We start from the raw sequence: 16,548 nt of genomic DNA on the forward strand, positions 1-16,548 counted from the left end.
AATTTTTGAAAATTATACTAATTTATTTACAAAATTTAGATACATTGTTTTCCAGAACAGATTTTTCCAATTTTCCTCACCCCCCCCCCATCAAATTGTATACAACTCCATGGCTAATCCCCCTTCTGCACATCATGTCTCTGCTTCCACCCTCCCTCACCTTGAATCCTTATACTCGTTCTACAATAATGGTTTGATACAATATTTGTTCTTGTGGGACTGAGTTAATTCCCTCAGCGAGATTCTCTACTAGGAACAAAGAGAACTCAGAGAAGGAAATCAAGAAAGCAGTACCATTTATAATAGCCAACCACAAATTGAGATACTTTGGGAATGAACCTAATATGAGATACAAAAGACCTGTACAAAGAAAACTACAGAGTATTTCTGCAAGACACAATAAAAGACCTAAAGTAATAGAAAAATGTGCTCTGTTCATGGATAGGAAGACTCAGTATCTTGAAAATGACAGTCCTACCAAAAGCAGTCTACATGTTCAACACAATCCCAATCCAGAAACCAAATTGATTTTTCAAGGAGATTCAAAGAGAAATTACCAGATTTATTTGAAGAGGCAAGAGACCCCAAGTAAGCAAAACACTTCTGAGAAACAAAAATTATGTCGGAGACATAGCACTCCCTGACCTCAAAACCTACTACACAGCAATAGTAACCAAAACATCGTGGTATTGGTACAATGACAGGCATGTAGACCAATGGAACAGAATTGAGAAACCAGAAGTAGAAATAGATATCTATTGTTGACTGATATTCAACAAGGAAATCAAAGCTATCAAATGGGAAATGACATCCTCTTTAACCCATGGTGCTGGCAAAACTGGACTTCCACCTGCAAAAAGCTGAAACAAGATCCACATCTTACACCATACACAAAAATCAACTCATAGACCTGGGAGTAAAGCCTCAAACCATAAAGTTCATAAGAGACAAATTGGGATCAAGCTTAGAAGTGCTAGTCTAAGGCTTTTTACCTTCTGTCATAGTTCTGTGAAGATGAGAAACTCTGGCATCAGAGACTTCTACACATACTATTTCTTTATTTCCAGAATACGATTCAACTTTTTAGGTATATTATTACATCATTCCTTTTTTTTTTTTTAAGTAAACCAGTATAAAATTAAAATGTTATTTAAAAAAAAGGGTAGAGTCCAAAAAAATCTAAAGAATCTACTGTGTTCATGTGAAACCTATAACTAGATAAAAAAGCTGTTATCCTGATAGAACAAAGGGACACTATATGGTTTAAATCAAGAACACCGCAGTGTTGGAGTACTGAATATCCCCTAGACTGCCAAGAAATGAAATGTGCAGAGAGCTGGAGACAGAAAATCAAAAGGGACGAACTCGCTCAGCATTTCTTAAGCTGAAGGAGCTGAAAAACAAATTCAAAACATGGGTGGCAATACTTAAGGATACTGTATATTAAATGATCCAGAAAGTATTAAGAGAAGATGGAAGGAATACACAGAGTCACTGTATCAGAAGGAAGTGGCTGACACAGAGGAATTTCATGAAATGACATATGAGCAAGAGCCTATGGTGATGAAAGAGGAAGTTCAAAATTGCCCTGAGGGAATTGGCAAGAAACAAGGCTCCAGGAGTTGACAGCATACCAATTGACATATTTCAATAAACAGACACTGACCTTGATGTGCTCACTAAGTTGTGCCAAGAAATCTGGAGAACAGCCAGCTGGCCCACTGACTGGAAAAGATTGAGATTTGTTCCCATTCCAAAGAAAGGTGACCCAACAGAGTGTGGAAATTATCGAACAATATCATTGATATCACATGCAAGCAAGATTCTGCTGAAAATTATCCAAAAATGTTTGGAACAATATGTCAGCAGAGAACTGCCTGATGTGCAGGCTGGATTTAGAAGAGGTCGTGGTACTAGGGATATTATAGCTAATGTCAGATGGATCTTAGCAGAAAGCAAAGAATACCAGAAGAATGTCTTATCTGTGCTTCATTTACTATGCAAAGGCTTTTGACTGTGTGGATCACAACCAGCTGTGGCTGACTCTGAGAAGAATGGGAATCCCAGAACATTTGATTGTGCTAATACGAAACTTATACTTGGACCAAGAGGCAGTTGTCAGAACAGAGCAAGGAGACACTACATGGTTCAAAATCAAGAAGGGGGTTCATCAGGGATGTATTCTGTCTCCATACCTTTTCAATCTGTATGTAGAACAGATCATCTGAGACACTGGGCTATACGAAGAGGAATGTGGCATCAAGATTGGTTGAAGAATAATCAACAACCTGCGTTACGGAGATGACACAACCCTGCTTGCTGAAACTGAGGACGGCCTGAAGCGCTTGCTGCAGAAGATCAAGGACTACATCCTCCTATATGGACTGAAGCTCAATGTCAAGAAAACAAAGATCCTAACCACTTGGCCAATTGGCAGCATCAGCATGGATGGTGAAGAGATTGAGATAGTTAACAATTTTAATTTACTTGGCTCCACAGTCTATGCTCTTGGTAACAGCAGCCAGGAAATCGGGAGACGAATTGCATTGGGAAAGTTGGCTGTGAGGGACCTCTCAAGAGTACCGAAGAGCAATGATGTCAGGCTGGAGACTAAGGTGCGCCGGATCCAGGCTATAGTCTTTGCAATTAAGTGCTGTGCATCAGAGAGTTGGATGGTGAATAGGGTTGATAGAAAGAGGATTGATGCCTTTGAGCTGTGGTGCTGGAGAAGAGTGTTGAATATACCATGGACTGCAAGGAGAACAAACAGGTTTGTCCTGGAGAGGGTGAAGCCAGAGTGTTCCCTGCAGTCAAGGATTCTGAAGCTTCGTCTGACATACTTTGGCCATGTTGCAAGAAGGGACTGGTCCTTGGAGAGGGACATCATGTTTGGCAGAGTGGAGGGGTGGTGAAGGAGAGGAAGACCTTTGGTGAGATGGATCGATTCTGTGACTGGAGCGATGGCAATAAGTGCATTTGAGATGGTTAGAACAGCATTTAGAGCTCTTGTGCATAGGGTCGCTATGAGTTGCAAGCGACTTGATGATACGTAACAACAACAACATGCCAATTCAGATGCTTTCTCCTTCTAGAATCCTTTCTCAGGCCCTATCCAGGGTTCTTGTCCTGAAGAATGAAAGACTCTATTCTCTTACTTCCAAGCACCCCTTAGTGACTTCCTCAGAAATTGTCTTACTGGCGTCAGGGTGCCAGTAAACCATGAGCAATCAGGAGTGGTGAGCCTCATTCAGTCAACCAACAAATATTTCATGAATAGTTTCCAAGTGTCTGGCTCTGAGAATACAAAAATAAAACGAGCAAACTTCACCATCACCATGGTTTATGTATTCCAGTTGGGAGGAAGACACTACACTGCAGCAGACAGCCCATGGAGCATCTGGGCATGCCAGTGTGTCTGAAGACAATGAGATCTGAGAGGCCACAGCCAGGTCACCCAGGCCCTTCAGCTGTAATCTCTGGATTGTACCGAGTTTGTTCTTGAAACATTCTAAGCAGAGCAGTGACAATATCCAACTTAAAACTGCCATTTGCTGTTCTGTGGAGAAGTGACTATGAAGAAGCAGGGAAGGGAAGCTTGAGCAGGATAAAGAAATGAAATTGGTGAAGGTTAGTTCTGTTCCAATTCATAGCAACCCGTATGTTACAGACTAGAACTGCTCCATAGCATTTTCTTCAATTTACAGAAGCAGAATGCCAGGTCTTTCTTCTTTGTTCCCACTTGTGGATTCAAACTGCCAACTTTTAGGTTATCAGCCCACTTTGCTCTGGGCTGATAACCCTCAGCAGAAGCACACCTGGGGATCTCTGGTAGCAATTGGGCATACAGTGTGTTAAAGGAAGAGGGATCACTGATCACGTCAAGATGTTTATCCTGAACACACAGAGATCAGGATGTCTGAGGGAGGGGCTAGTTTGGGAGAAGAGGGGGTCAAGATCAAGATCTAGTGTTGAATATGTAGGGTGCAAGAACATGCAAAAAGAAAAAGATCTTTACTGGATAAGCATAAGTCAAAACAGAGATGATAAAAGAACCGAGACAACATTCCCATGAAGTATGAGCAGATGAGAATGAAGGTTGCAGCATGAAACTGGGGTTGTTGTTATTGTTGTTATGTGCCATGGAGTCGCTTATGACTCATAGTGACCCTATGTACAACAACCCTAAACTCTACTCTGTCCTGTGCCAATTGCACTGTCTCTGACACTCCCATCCCTATTACCCCAGTCACTGAATCAACCCACCTCATAAAGGGCCTACCCCTCCTGCGCTGTCCTCCCACCCTCCCAAGCATGATGTCCTTCTCCAAGGACCAGTCCCTCCTTACAACATGTCCAGAGAATGTTAGACAGAGCCTCAAAATCCTTGCCTCCAAGGAGTAGCCTAGTTTAACACTTTCCAGAATGAAAATGTTTGTTTTCCTAGCAGTCCATGGTACTCTCAGTACTCTTCTCCAGCACCACAGCTCAAAGGCATCTATTCTCCGTCTGTCCTCCCTGGTCGTTGTTCAACTCTCTTATGCATAACAAATGATAGCAAAGACCATGGCCTGTATCAGACACACTTTAGTCTCTAGAGAGACACCATTGCTCTTCAGTACTTTGGAGAGGTGCCTAACAGCAGACTTTCCCATCGCAGTACGTTTTTTAATTTCCTGGCTGCTGGTGCCAAGAGTGTTGACCGTGGAGCTGAGCAAACTGAAACAGTGAACAATTTGTCTCTTCACCATCCATCCTGATGGTGCCAATTGGTCCAGGGGACATTGAGCCTCAATCCATATTGGAGGCTCCAGTCCTTGACCAACTGGGGTAGCCCGACCTAAATAGATGATGAAGTTAAGGGAATGGCACCAGACAGCTGGAAAAGAGCTCCCAGTGTGACAGGCAAGGGGAGGGGCAGGCTGGCCTCCAAGGGGGTTGGAGTGTAGAAGGGTAGGGTGCTTCACTACTCTTATCCTAACACAGTAGGGTAAGAGCTTCAGGAACAATTTCTGCCCCAGATCCCAGGAGAACAGGTGTACTGCCACTTGAAAAATCAAACATTGCAACCTGGGGTCTGTGCTCCGCTTGGCCACCCATGCTACACATGCATCCTGACACAGCCAACACCCCAACTTCCAACAGTTGCAGTTGGCGACTCTCTAACATAGCCTCGCCTGGCCTGGCCTGGCTGCACCCTAATGTCCCACACTTTCTTCCCCTCTGTGCACCTGATCCTCCCACCCTGGGGACCCACTCTAGCCCCCTGCCAGCTCTAGACCCTTCCCCGGCCCCGCCCCATGGTCCTCTCACATAGCAGTTGCACATGGCCACAGCAAGGTTGTGCAGATGCAGCGTGGTCCACACCCACAGAAAGAGGAAGTCCATCAGCCACATGACATGAAAGCGATGAGCTGCTCCACAGCCTCGCGCTGAAGTTGTGCACAGACATGTCCCCGCGGGTGATAGCTGTTGGCCCCTCCATGCCCGCGAGTGCCAGCATGTAGGAGGCTCTGACACCAAACAACCTAGAGGCCTGTTCCTTTTTTTTTTTTAAACAAACAAACAAAGCAAGCAAGCAAGCAAACAACCTGGTATAAGTGTTTGAGCTTTCAGGCATATTTTCATCATACCTCCACCACTTACTCAATATTCTGTAGCAATTGACAGTTACTCTGTTGTAGTATTTACAGTGGTTAACTTGGTTTTGTGACTGTTCTCTGTAGTCACAGCACAAGTTTTTAGGTTTATTGAATGAATGGTGGAGAAAGCAAAGAATTATTTAACACAACTGTTTTGATTGACAAATTTGGGTGAGCACTTATGTAATTTAATTTTTATAGAATATGTATATAAGTACCATTCCTAAACTATATTAGGACAAGATTCAATATTTTCTACTTGAGGAAATGAGATTTAGTAATGATTTTGCTATATTTTGCTCTATTTCCCAAATCACTATTTTTGTCTTAATATGTGTGTCTGTGTTGTTACTGTGATGTGCCTTCGAGTTGCTTGTGACTCATAGTGATCCTGTGTACAACAGCTTTGTACTTTGCCTATCCTGAGCCAACGTTATCGTCTCTGACACACTACCCCCCATTACCCCAGTCACTGAGTCAGTCCATCTCCTCAGAGGTCGTCTTCTCTTACGCTGTCACTCCACCCTCCCAAGCATGATGTTCCTCTCCAGGGATGTTCCTCTTTGCAACATGCCTAAAGTATGTTAGAAGAAGAAGCTTCAGAATCCAAGGAGCATTCTGGTTTCACCCTCTCTAGGATTAACCTGTTTGTTCTAGCGGTCCATGGTATATTCAACACTCTTCTCCAGCACCATAGTGCAAAGACATCAATTATCTTTCTATCATCCCTAGTCATTGTCTACAGGTGTGTATTTACTCACCATTGTGGTTTCATTTGTTTCCTCTTTGACATTTCAATTTGGATGTTACTGTTCAGTCTAAAAGTCAGCATGTCTTAAACTTCCTTCCTAAATTTAATCCCCCTCCTGTCTTCAGTTGATGGTTTCTTATGTTAATGTCATTTTTTCCCCTTTATGTACACTTTTTTTAAAAAAAACAAAATTGGTTTTCAGTCATAAACATTTTGTTTCATAACAATAATTATGAATTATTATATAATTTAGTTATGCTAAGGAAAGCGAAATCAAGCCCACAGGAACCAAAATGTGACCTTGAGTCTATCCCACCTGAATTTAGAACCATCTCAGGAACAGGTTTGAGGCGTTGAACACTAATGAGCGAAGACCAGATAAGTTATGGGAAGATACCAAGAATATCATCCAGGAAGAGTACAAAAGGTCATTGCAAAGATGGAGGAGGAAGAAAAGACCAAAATGGATGTCAGAAGAGACTCTGAATATTGCACTGGAGCGCAAAGAAGCCAAAGCAGAAGGAAGAAATCAAGACATTAAAGAGCTAAGCAGGACATTTCAAAAGACTGCGCAGCAAGACAAAGTAAAATATTATAATAAAACGTGCAAAGAGCTGGAGTCAGAAAATCAAAGAGGCGGAACTCGCTCAGCATTTCTTAAGCTCAAGAACTGAAGAGGAAATTCAAGGTTTGAGTTGTAATACTTAAGGATGGTTTGGGCAGAATATTGAGTAATCCTGCAGGTATTAAAAGAAGATGGAAAGAGTATATAGAGTCATTATTTCAAAAAGAATTGGAAGACACAGAAGAATTTAATGAAACAACATATGAGCAAGAGCCTGTGGTGATGAATGAAGAAGTTCAGGCTGCTTTGAAAGAATTGGCTAAGAATAAGGCCTCTGGAATTGATGGTATACCAGTTGACATATTTCAGCTAACAGATGCTGCCCTAGATGTGCTCACTACGTTGTGCCAAGAAATCTGGAGAACAACCACTTGGACAACTGACTGAAAGAGATCTGTATTTGTTCCCATTCCAAAGAAAGTTGATCCCACAGAGTGTGGAAATTATCAAACAATATCGTTTATATCACATGCAAGCAAGATTTTGCTGAAGATTATCCAAAACTGACTGGAACAGCACACCAACAGAGAACTACCAGAAGGGTAGGCTGGATTTAGACAGGGCCATGGTATTAGGGATATTGTAGCTAATGTTAGATGGATTTTGGCTGAAAGCAAGAAGTACCAGAAGAATGCCTGTCTTTGTTTCTTTGATTATGCAAAGGCATTTGACTGTGTAGATCATAAGTGTGGCTAACTCTGAGAAGAATGGGAATCCCAGAACACTTGATTGTGCAATTGTGAAACCTATACTTGGACCAGGAGGCAGTTGTCAGAACAGAGCAAGGAAACACTGCATGGTTCAAAATTGGGAAGGGTGCATGCCAGGGCTGTATCCTGTCCCCATACCTTTTCAATCTTTATGCAGAACACGTTGTTCAGGAGGCTGGGCTCTGTGAGGAGAAGTGTGGCATCAGGATTGGAGGAAGAATCATCAACAATCTGCGTTATGCAGATGACACAACCTTGCTTGCTGAAATTGAAGAGAACCTGAAGCACTTGCTGCGAAGGTCAGGGACTTCACTCTTCAGTATGGATTGAGACTCAATATCAAGAAAACAGATTTTCACCACCAGGCCGATTGGCAGTGTCATGATGGATGGTGAAGAGATTGAGATTGTTCAGTATTGGTTTGCTTGGATCCACAGTCAACACTCTTGACACCAGCAGCCAGGAGATTAAAAGACATATTGCAATGGGAAAGTCTGCGGTTAGAGACCTCTCTAAAGTGCTACTCTGGAAACAAAGGTGTGCCCGATACATGCCAGGGTCTTTGCAATCACTTGCTATGCATCGGAGAGCTGGACGATGACTTGGGATGGTAGAAGGAGAAATGATGCCTTTGAGCTGTGGTGCTGGAGAAGAGTATTGAATATACCATGGACTTCTAGGAAAATGAACAGGTTTGTCTTGGAGAGGGTGAAGCCAGGCTCCTCCTTGGAGGCAAGGATTCTGAAGCTTCGTCTGACATACTTTGGACATGTTGTAAGGAGATGGAGAGGGATGTCATGCTTGGGAGGGTGGAGGGACAGTGCAAGAAACCCTCAGTGAGATTGATTGATTCAGTGACTGGGGTAATAATGGGGGCAGGTGTGTTGGAGATGGTGAGATTGGCACAGGATAGGTCAGAATTTAGGGCTGTTGTACATAGGGTCGCTATGAGTCACAGGTGACTTGACACACAACAACAACAACAACAATGACAATGTCATTATTTAGTTGTATAACAGCATTATTTTTAACAACCTAACGAAACCTCACTATACCTTTCCTTTCACTCTACCCATCCATTTACTAATCTCTGCTCTCTCTTTTTTCTCTTCCTGGACCTGCCTGTCAAGCCTCCACAATTGTTTCTATCCACGCATAAACCCTCTCTTAGTCTCTTCTCCCATCTTTCCTTTTCATCCTCCTCTCTTACATTTCAATGCTTTATGCAACTTATGTTCCAGATTGTTAATTGCAGTGTGTATAATGTCTGATTGTTCATTTCAGGTTGATATTCCTTCCCTTATCTGTATTCCCGTTCTCCCTGCTGCCACCTCCTCATTATGATGCTGTTTTTATAACAGTGGTCTTATGCAGTATTTTTCCTTTTGTGACTCAGTTATTTCACTCCCTGTATTGTCCTCTAGGCTTGTCCATGTTGTATAACGTTTCAAATGTTCATTGTTTTTTAATGCTGCATTCCATTGTGTGACTATATCACAGTTTCTCTTATCCATTTGTTTGTTGATGGATACTTGGATTGCTTCTATATCCTTTGTAAATAATGCATATCCTTGCTTTTGTGAATAATACTGCAATATATATGTTGTTGTGTACCATCAAGTCAGAACTGACCCACAGCTGATCCTCTGAAGGGTTTTCACATAAGTTCAATCTCATAGATTTCCCATCCTTCTCCCATGAGCAGCTGGTGATCACTAACTGTGTGCCTTTGGGATTGCTGCACAGCTTCTTACCTCTAGGCCACCAGAGCTTGCAATAAATATGATGTTGTTGTTATGTGCTATCGAGTTGCCTGAGACTCATAGTGTCCCTATGTACAGCAGCCCTAAACCCTGCTCTATCCTGTGCCAATCTTATTGTCTCTGACAACCCACCCCCATTACCCCATTCACTGAATCAGTCCATCCCATCGAGGGTCTGCTTGTGCTATCGCTCCACCCTCCCAATCATAATGTCCCACCCCAAGGACTGGTTCCACCTTGAAACATGTCGAGTATGTTAGACGAAGCTTCAGAAACCTTGCCCCCAAGGAGCAGCCTGGTCTTACCCTCTCCAGGATGAACTTCTTGTTCTTCTAGCAGCCCATGGTATACTCAATACTCTTTTCCAGCCCCACAGCTCAAGGCATCAGTTCTCATTCTATCATCTCTAGTCATTGTCCAGCTTTCTGACCATTGATAATGACTGCAAAAGTTGGAAACAAAGAAAGACTTAAAATTGGAAAATAGGGATTTTGTAACAGAAATTAGGTTGGATATTGAATTCTAAACTTTTATACAAGCAATGATTTACTCATTACAGATAATTTTTTTAAAAGTACATAAATAATAATTGTCCATGTAGACATCTCCCGAAGGACTACACAGGAATCAGATTGACTATATCTGTAAAAAAATTTAAAAAATTATGGGATGATTCAGTATTAACCATCAAAACAAGGCCAGTTGCTGACTGTAGAACAGACTAACTTCAGTTACTCATACGCAAATTCTAACAGAAACAGAAGAAAACTAAAACAAGTAAAAAACAAAACAAAACCAAAAACCATCAAAAAGCTCCGAACCAAGTTCACAGTGGAAGTTAAAAACTTGTGATGCCTGGAATGCTAGTGACTGAAGATCAGATGAGTTGTGAAATGACATCTAAGAAGACAGCAAAAGATCATTTCAAAGAGAGGAAAGAAAGAAAAGACCAATATAGATGTTCATGGGATTGCTGTATGTTGTACGTGACTTGACAGCAACATTATTTACTTAATTTTAAACCCCTCCCATGGTGACGTATACTCACAACCAGGAAGCAGTCCTTAGACAAAGCAAGGAAATACTGAATGGTTAAAAATTAGGAAAGGAATGCATCAGGGATGTGTTCTGTTTTAATACATTTTGAATCTATGTGCAGAACAGATAATTCAGAAGTCTGGACTTTTTTTTTTTTTATGGTGAGAAAAATTTATTACATTTAGAATTAGCCCGCTGGACTCAGTTTAGATGATCCCAATTTTGTTGGCAACATCCAAAGCATCATAATCAGGAGCAAGTCGAACATAGGCCTTCTTCTCTCTATCAGGCCTAATCAAAGTGTTGACCTTAGTCACATCAGTGTCGTAGAGCTTCTTTACAGCTTGTTTAATTTGGTGCTTATTGGCCTTGACATCCACAATGAACACAAGTGTGTTGTTATCTTCTATCTTCTTCATAGCTGACTCAGTGGTCAGGGGAAATTTGATGATGGCATAGTGGTCAAGCTTGTTTCTCCTGGGAGCGCTCTTCCGGGGGTATTTGGGCTGCCGTCGGAATCTCAGCGTCTTAGGCCGCCGGAACATGGGTGACGTGCGGATCTTCTTTTTTTTTTTGGCTGTGGACGCCCTTCAGGACTGCCTTCTTGGCCTTCAATGCCTTTGCTTTGGCTTCAGTTTTGGGAGGGGCAGGGGCTTCCTTCTTCGCTTTCGGCGCCATCTTCGTAGAAAGCAAGTCTGGACTTTTTAAGGAAGAAGGTTGCATCAGGGTTGGAGGAAGACTCATTAACCATCTGCATTATGCAGATGGCACAGCCTTGCTTGCCAAAACTGAGGAAGACCTGAGGCATTTGCTACAGAAAATCAAGGACTACATTCTTCAATATGAGTTGAAGCTCAGTGTCAAGAAAACAAAGATTCTCACCACTGGGCAAATTGGGAGTGTCATGGTAGAGTAAAGATTGAGATTGTTAACAGCTTCAGCTTCCTTACCAGACTAATTGCATTGGGAAAATCTGCTGTTAGGGACAATGATTAAGGATGATAGAGGAAGAATTGATGCATTTGAATTGTGGTGCTGGAGAATAGTATTGAATATATCATGGACTGCTAAGAGAACAGGCAGGTCTATTTTGGGCATAGTGAAAGCAGGCAGCTCCTTGAAGGCAAAGATTTTGTAGCTCTGTCTGACATACTTTGGGCATGTTGCCAGAAGGAACCAGTCCTGGGAGAGAGACATCATGCTTGTAAGGGTGGCGGAATACGCTAAGACCCTGGTTGGAATGGATTGACTGGGGTAGGTTTGTCAGGACAATGAAATTGACTCAAAGTAGAGCAAGGTTCAGAATTGTTGTACATAAGGTCTCTGTGAGTCACAGGTGACTTCACAGCTCGTAACAACAACAGCACAGTAATTTCTAGCCCAGAGCAGAAGTCCTTGCACAATGAGGAAGACCCTAGGAACTACAGAGGAACGTGGGTAGTTATAGTATTAGAACCCAGCTGGAATGTCGCTTAGAAGTGCAATGAGGCAGCTGCAAACAACCATTAATAATTGGAACTTGGAACATGAAGTATGAATGTTTAAAAACTGGAGGTTGTAAAAAATGAAATAGAATGTGCAAAGATTGACATTCTGGGCATCAGTAAATTGGGAAGGACTAGCATAGGCCTCTTTGAATCAGATACTTATATGATCTACTATGCTAGGTTTTGGATTAACAGTTAAAAAGATAATTTCAAGATCCATCCTGAAGTATAACACTCTAATAGGATACTATTCAAATACATAAAAGGAAGGCCTGTTAATACGATTCTTAGTCAAATATATGTACAGACAACTAAAACCACAGAGGAGATTTTCCCCAACTTTTGTAGTCAGAAATTGACTAACATACAATCAAGATGCATTAATAAGCACTGGTGACTAGAAGCAGGAGTGGCATCCGCTTCCTAAATAACGTGCCTCTGGAAACTCTATGAACTTTAATAAATGATGATAGTTATAGAAAGGCATCAGACTTTTGCTCATAGGGTCGCTATGAGTCATGCGGGACAAGACAGCAATCAACAACAAGACGAATGCAAAAGTTGGAAACAATGAAGATACCTGGTAGCTATCAAGTACAGACTTGATGGCAGAAATGAGACTGGAGAGAGAATGATTGAATTTTGTATTCTCAATGATTTATTCATGTAAATACCTCTTTTAAAAACCTTGGAAGGTGACTTTGCACATCACCATCACCTATCGGACTGTACAGATTGACAGTATCTGCTGAAAGAAGAGAAGCTCAGTATTAACAGTCAAAACTAGATGAAATGCTGATTATGGAACAGATCACCAATTATTCTTTAAACTGTGCTAGCTTAAATTGAAACTGAAAAATAGTCTACAACAACCAAGTTTACAATCTTGAATCTATCTGTACTGAATTTAAGAATTATCTCAAGAATAGGTTTGAGACATGAACACAAATGATCAAAGATCAGAGGAACAGTGGGATAATATAAAGTTAAAATCCATGAAGAGAGCAAAATGTTATTATAAAGACAGCAGATAAAGAAAAAAACCAAAAGAGATGTCAGAAGAGACACTGAAAATTGCACTAGAATGTTGAGAAGTTAAAATGAAAGGGAGAAATGCTCAAGTAAAAGAACTAAACAGAAGATTTCAGAGGACAGTTTGAGAAGACAAAGCAAAAGATTATAATGGTTATAATGGATTATAATGCAAAGAGGTGGAATCAGAGGATATAAAAGGAGGAATAGCTCAGCATTTCTCAAGCGGAAAGAACTGGAAACCAAATTCAAGTTGCAAAACTGAGAGGTGATCTGGTCAAAATCTTGAATGATCCAGGAAGCATCAGAAGAAATACACAGAATCATTGTTGCTGTTGTTATTAGGTGACTATGAGTTGACTACAAATCATAGCGATCTGTACACAATAGCTCTGAAACTTGCCCTGTTCTGAACCAATCGTAGTGTATCTGACACACCCCAGTTACTGTGTGAATCCATCTCATCCTGGGTCTTTCTCTCCTTTTCTGTCCCTCCACCCTTCCAAGCATGATGTCTTTCTCCAAGGACTTCTGGCGTTATTGCCAAAATTGGTAAGACGAGCTCCCTGATGCATAGCAAGTAATGATGTAGGCTTAGATCAGGTGCACCTTAATCTCTAGACTGACATCATTCTTCTTCAGCATTCTGGAGAGGTTCCTGACAGAAAATTTTCCTAATGTGATTTTTTTTTTTGGTGTGCCCAAGTTTATTGAAAATATTACAGCACAGAAGACAGACTCAAACGGCTCCATGTGGAGTTTTGGAATTCATCCCGACGGTGGGCTGAGTGACCTGCAGGTTGGCCAGACTGCCTAAGTCCAGGAGTTTGAGCATTTCCTTAGTATCAGGATCTACTTCAATGATCTGATCCAGGGCTGAAACCTGTGGTATATAATTATCTCTCCTTTCTCTCTCCTCCTCCTGCAGCTTAATGGAGATGCCTCTCACAGGCTCTTTCTGAATCTGCTTTATAAGATGTGTGACATAGCCTGCTATCTTGTTCCAGAGTTTCTTGCTAGGAATAATGGCGATCTCCTTGCACATGCATTTGTTCGTGTCGAAGTCATTACCCAGGCATGTGTAGTATTTCTCAATGATGACCCAGGCCGCCTTCTTCATGGTTTTGGTGTGAACACAGCCCATGTTGGCGGGTCCTTGGTGAAAGAGTGCAATTTGTCTTTTAATTTCTTGACTTCTGGTGAAAAGATGGTGGAACCAAGCAAGCTAAAGTTACCAAAAACCTCAGTTTCTTCTCCATCCATTATGAAGTTGCTGATTGGCCTAGTGGTGAGAATCTTTGTTTTCTCAATGTTAAGCTGTAGTCCATATTTAAAACTTCAGTCCTTGATCTTCTGCAATGTACACTTCAGGTCCTCTTCAGTTTTAGCAACAGGGTTGTGCATAATGCAGGTTGTTGGTGAATCTTCCTTCTATCCTTATGCCATATTCCTCCTCAAAAAGTCCAGTCTCCCAAATGATCTATTTCACATATAGATTGAAAAGATAAGGGGACAGGACACATCACTGACACACTCCATTTCTGATTTTGAACCAAGCAATGTTTCCTTAGTTCTAATGATTGCTTCCTGGTCCAAGTATAGTAGGTTTCACATGAGCACAATTAAGTGTTCTGAGATTCCCATTCTTCTCAAGGTTAGCAACAGTTTGTTGTGATCCACAAAGTCAAATGTACCAAAAAAGAATTGATTGACACTGATAAAATTTTAGGACGTACCATATGAACAAGAGCCAGTGGTAAGGATTTTAGTTCAAGGCACTGGCAAAAAAATAAGTCCTCAGGAATTGATGGGGTACCAAGTGATATGTTTCTGTAACAGATGCAGCAGACCTGGGTGTGCTCACCAGTCTATGCTAGGAAATTTGGAGGATAGCTGCCTGGCTGACTGACTGGAAGAGATCGCTATTTGTTCCCATTCCTAAGAAAGATGATCCAAAACAATGTGGAAGTTATTGAACAATATCATTAATACTGCAAACAAGCAACATCTTTTTTAAGATCATCCAAAAAGCTGAAACAAGCTATTGACAGGAAGATATGGATCTTATTTTCTTTTCTTGCAAATAGAGACTAGTTTTGCCTGTACCATTTGTTAAAGAGGCTGACTTTCCCTGTTTAAGGATAACAGAAAAATTGAAGCCTTTTTGTTGTGGTATTGAAGAAAAGTACTGGATATTCCCATGTACTGCCAAAAGAACAAACAGATACGTCTTGGAGAAAGCGCAGCCGAGGTGCTCCCTTGAGGCAAAGATGGCAAAGCTTTGTCTCTATACTTTGAACATCTGGTTAGGTGAGGCTAGTCCTTGGAACAAGACATTATGCTTTGAAATGTGGAGGGTCTGTGAAAGAGAAGGAGATTCCTAACGAGATGGAGTGACTTGACCAACAGGCTCTAGTGTGTCAGAGATGATAAGGATGGCACAAGATAATTCAGGGTTCAGGTTTGTTGTCCACAGGGTCGCTTTGAGTTGTACTTGGTGGCATTTACCAACAGCAGTAACTAATGAAGTTCTGGTGGCCTAGTGGCAAGAAGCATGTGGCATGTGGTTCCAATCCACTAGCTGTTCCACAGGGAGAAGATAGACAGTCTTATATGCAATTTACTGCCTCCGTGGGAGAAAAATGAGCAGTTTCCTCTTGTGTGATTTACTGTCTCTGAAAACCCACTGGAGAGTCAACTATGAATTGGATCTGATTTGACAGTAGACAACATTAAGTATTGACCTTGAGCAATTCTTCATGTGTTGGCCATCTGAATTATTTGGTGAATATGTTCTCAGATTCTCTGCCCTTTTTGTGATTGGGTTGTCTTTTTATTGTTGAGATGTTGGATTTTTTTTAAAGTATTTCAGAGATTAGTCCTTTGTCAGCCATGTTGCTGAATATTTCTTCTCCAATCTGTAAGTTTTCTTTTTCACTCTTTTGATGCACATAGGGAACTAATTCCTCGATGGTCTAAATAGCCTGTCTTCTGCTGATTATGTATTATTTATTATATTTGATAGTCTATTTATGCCATAAATTAAGGCTCCTAAGTGCCCCAATTTTTTTTTTCTTTGATGATCTTTCTTCTTTTAGCTATAATGCCTAGATTCACCTAGTTTTTATATGGTGCAAGATATGGATCTTATTTTCTTTTCTTGCAAATAGAGACTAGTTTTGCCTGTACCATTCTGTACCATTTGTTAAAGAGGCTGACTTTCCCTGTTTAATGGCAGTTTCATTGTTTTGTCAAAGGTCAGTTGCCCATGAGTGGATAGATTTACTTGTGAGTTTTCAGTTCTAGCTCATTGGTCTCTGTATCTTTCTATATAAGTAGCAGGCAGTTTTGATTACCATGGCTGTACTGTAGGTTTTGAGGTCGGTAAGTGTAAGGTATCTTGAATTGTTCCTTGTGCTTTGGCTTCTCTACGCTCCAGTGCAATCTTCAGAGTTTCTTCTGACATCCATTTTGGTCTTTTCTTCCTCTTCTGTCTTTTTAAT

At 41.2% G+C, this 16,548-nt stretch overlaps 1 protein-coding gene across 1 annotated transcript; it reads right to left on the minus strand.

Moving 5' to 3' along the window:
• Positions 1-13,784: 13,784 nt before the first annotated feature.
• On the minus strand, positions 13,785-14,189 carry LOC102857379 (40S ribosomal protein S17-like). The gene has a single exon (XM_006901019.1). It carries the CDS (start codon positions 14,187-14,189, stop codon positions 13,785-13,787), a length of 405 nt encoding a protein of 134 aa, XP_006901081.1.
• Positions 14,190-16,548: the final 2,359 nt, after the last annotated feature.

The sequence above is a fragment of the Elephantulus edwardii genome, unplaced genomic scaffold (genome assembly GCF_000299155.1).
Source record: "Elephantulus edwardii isolate Elephantulus edwardi_28Jun2011 unplaced genomic scaffold, EleEdw1.0 scaffold00305, whole genome shotgun sequence".
NCBI lineage: Eukaryota > Metazoa > Chordata > Mammalia > Macroscelidea > Macroscelididae > Elephantulus > Elephantulus edwardii.

Excerpts from the sequence above, each read along its gene's own strand:
- LOC102857379 (XM_006901019.1), bottom strand. The coding sequence starts at position 14,189 with ATGGGCTGTGTTCACACCAAAACCATGAAGAAGGCGGCCTGGGTCATC.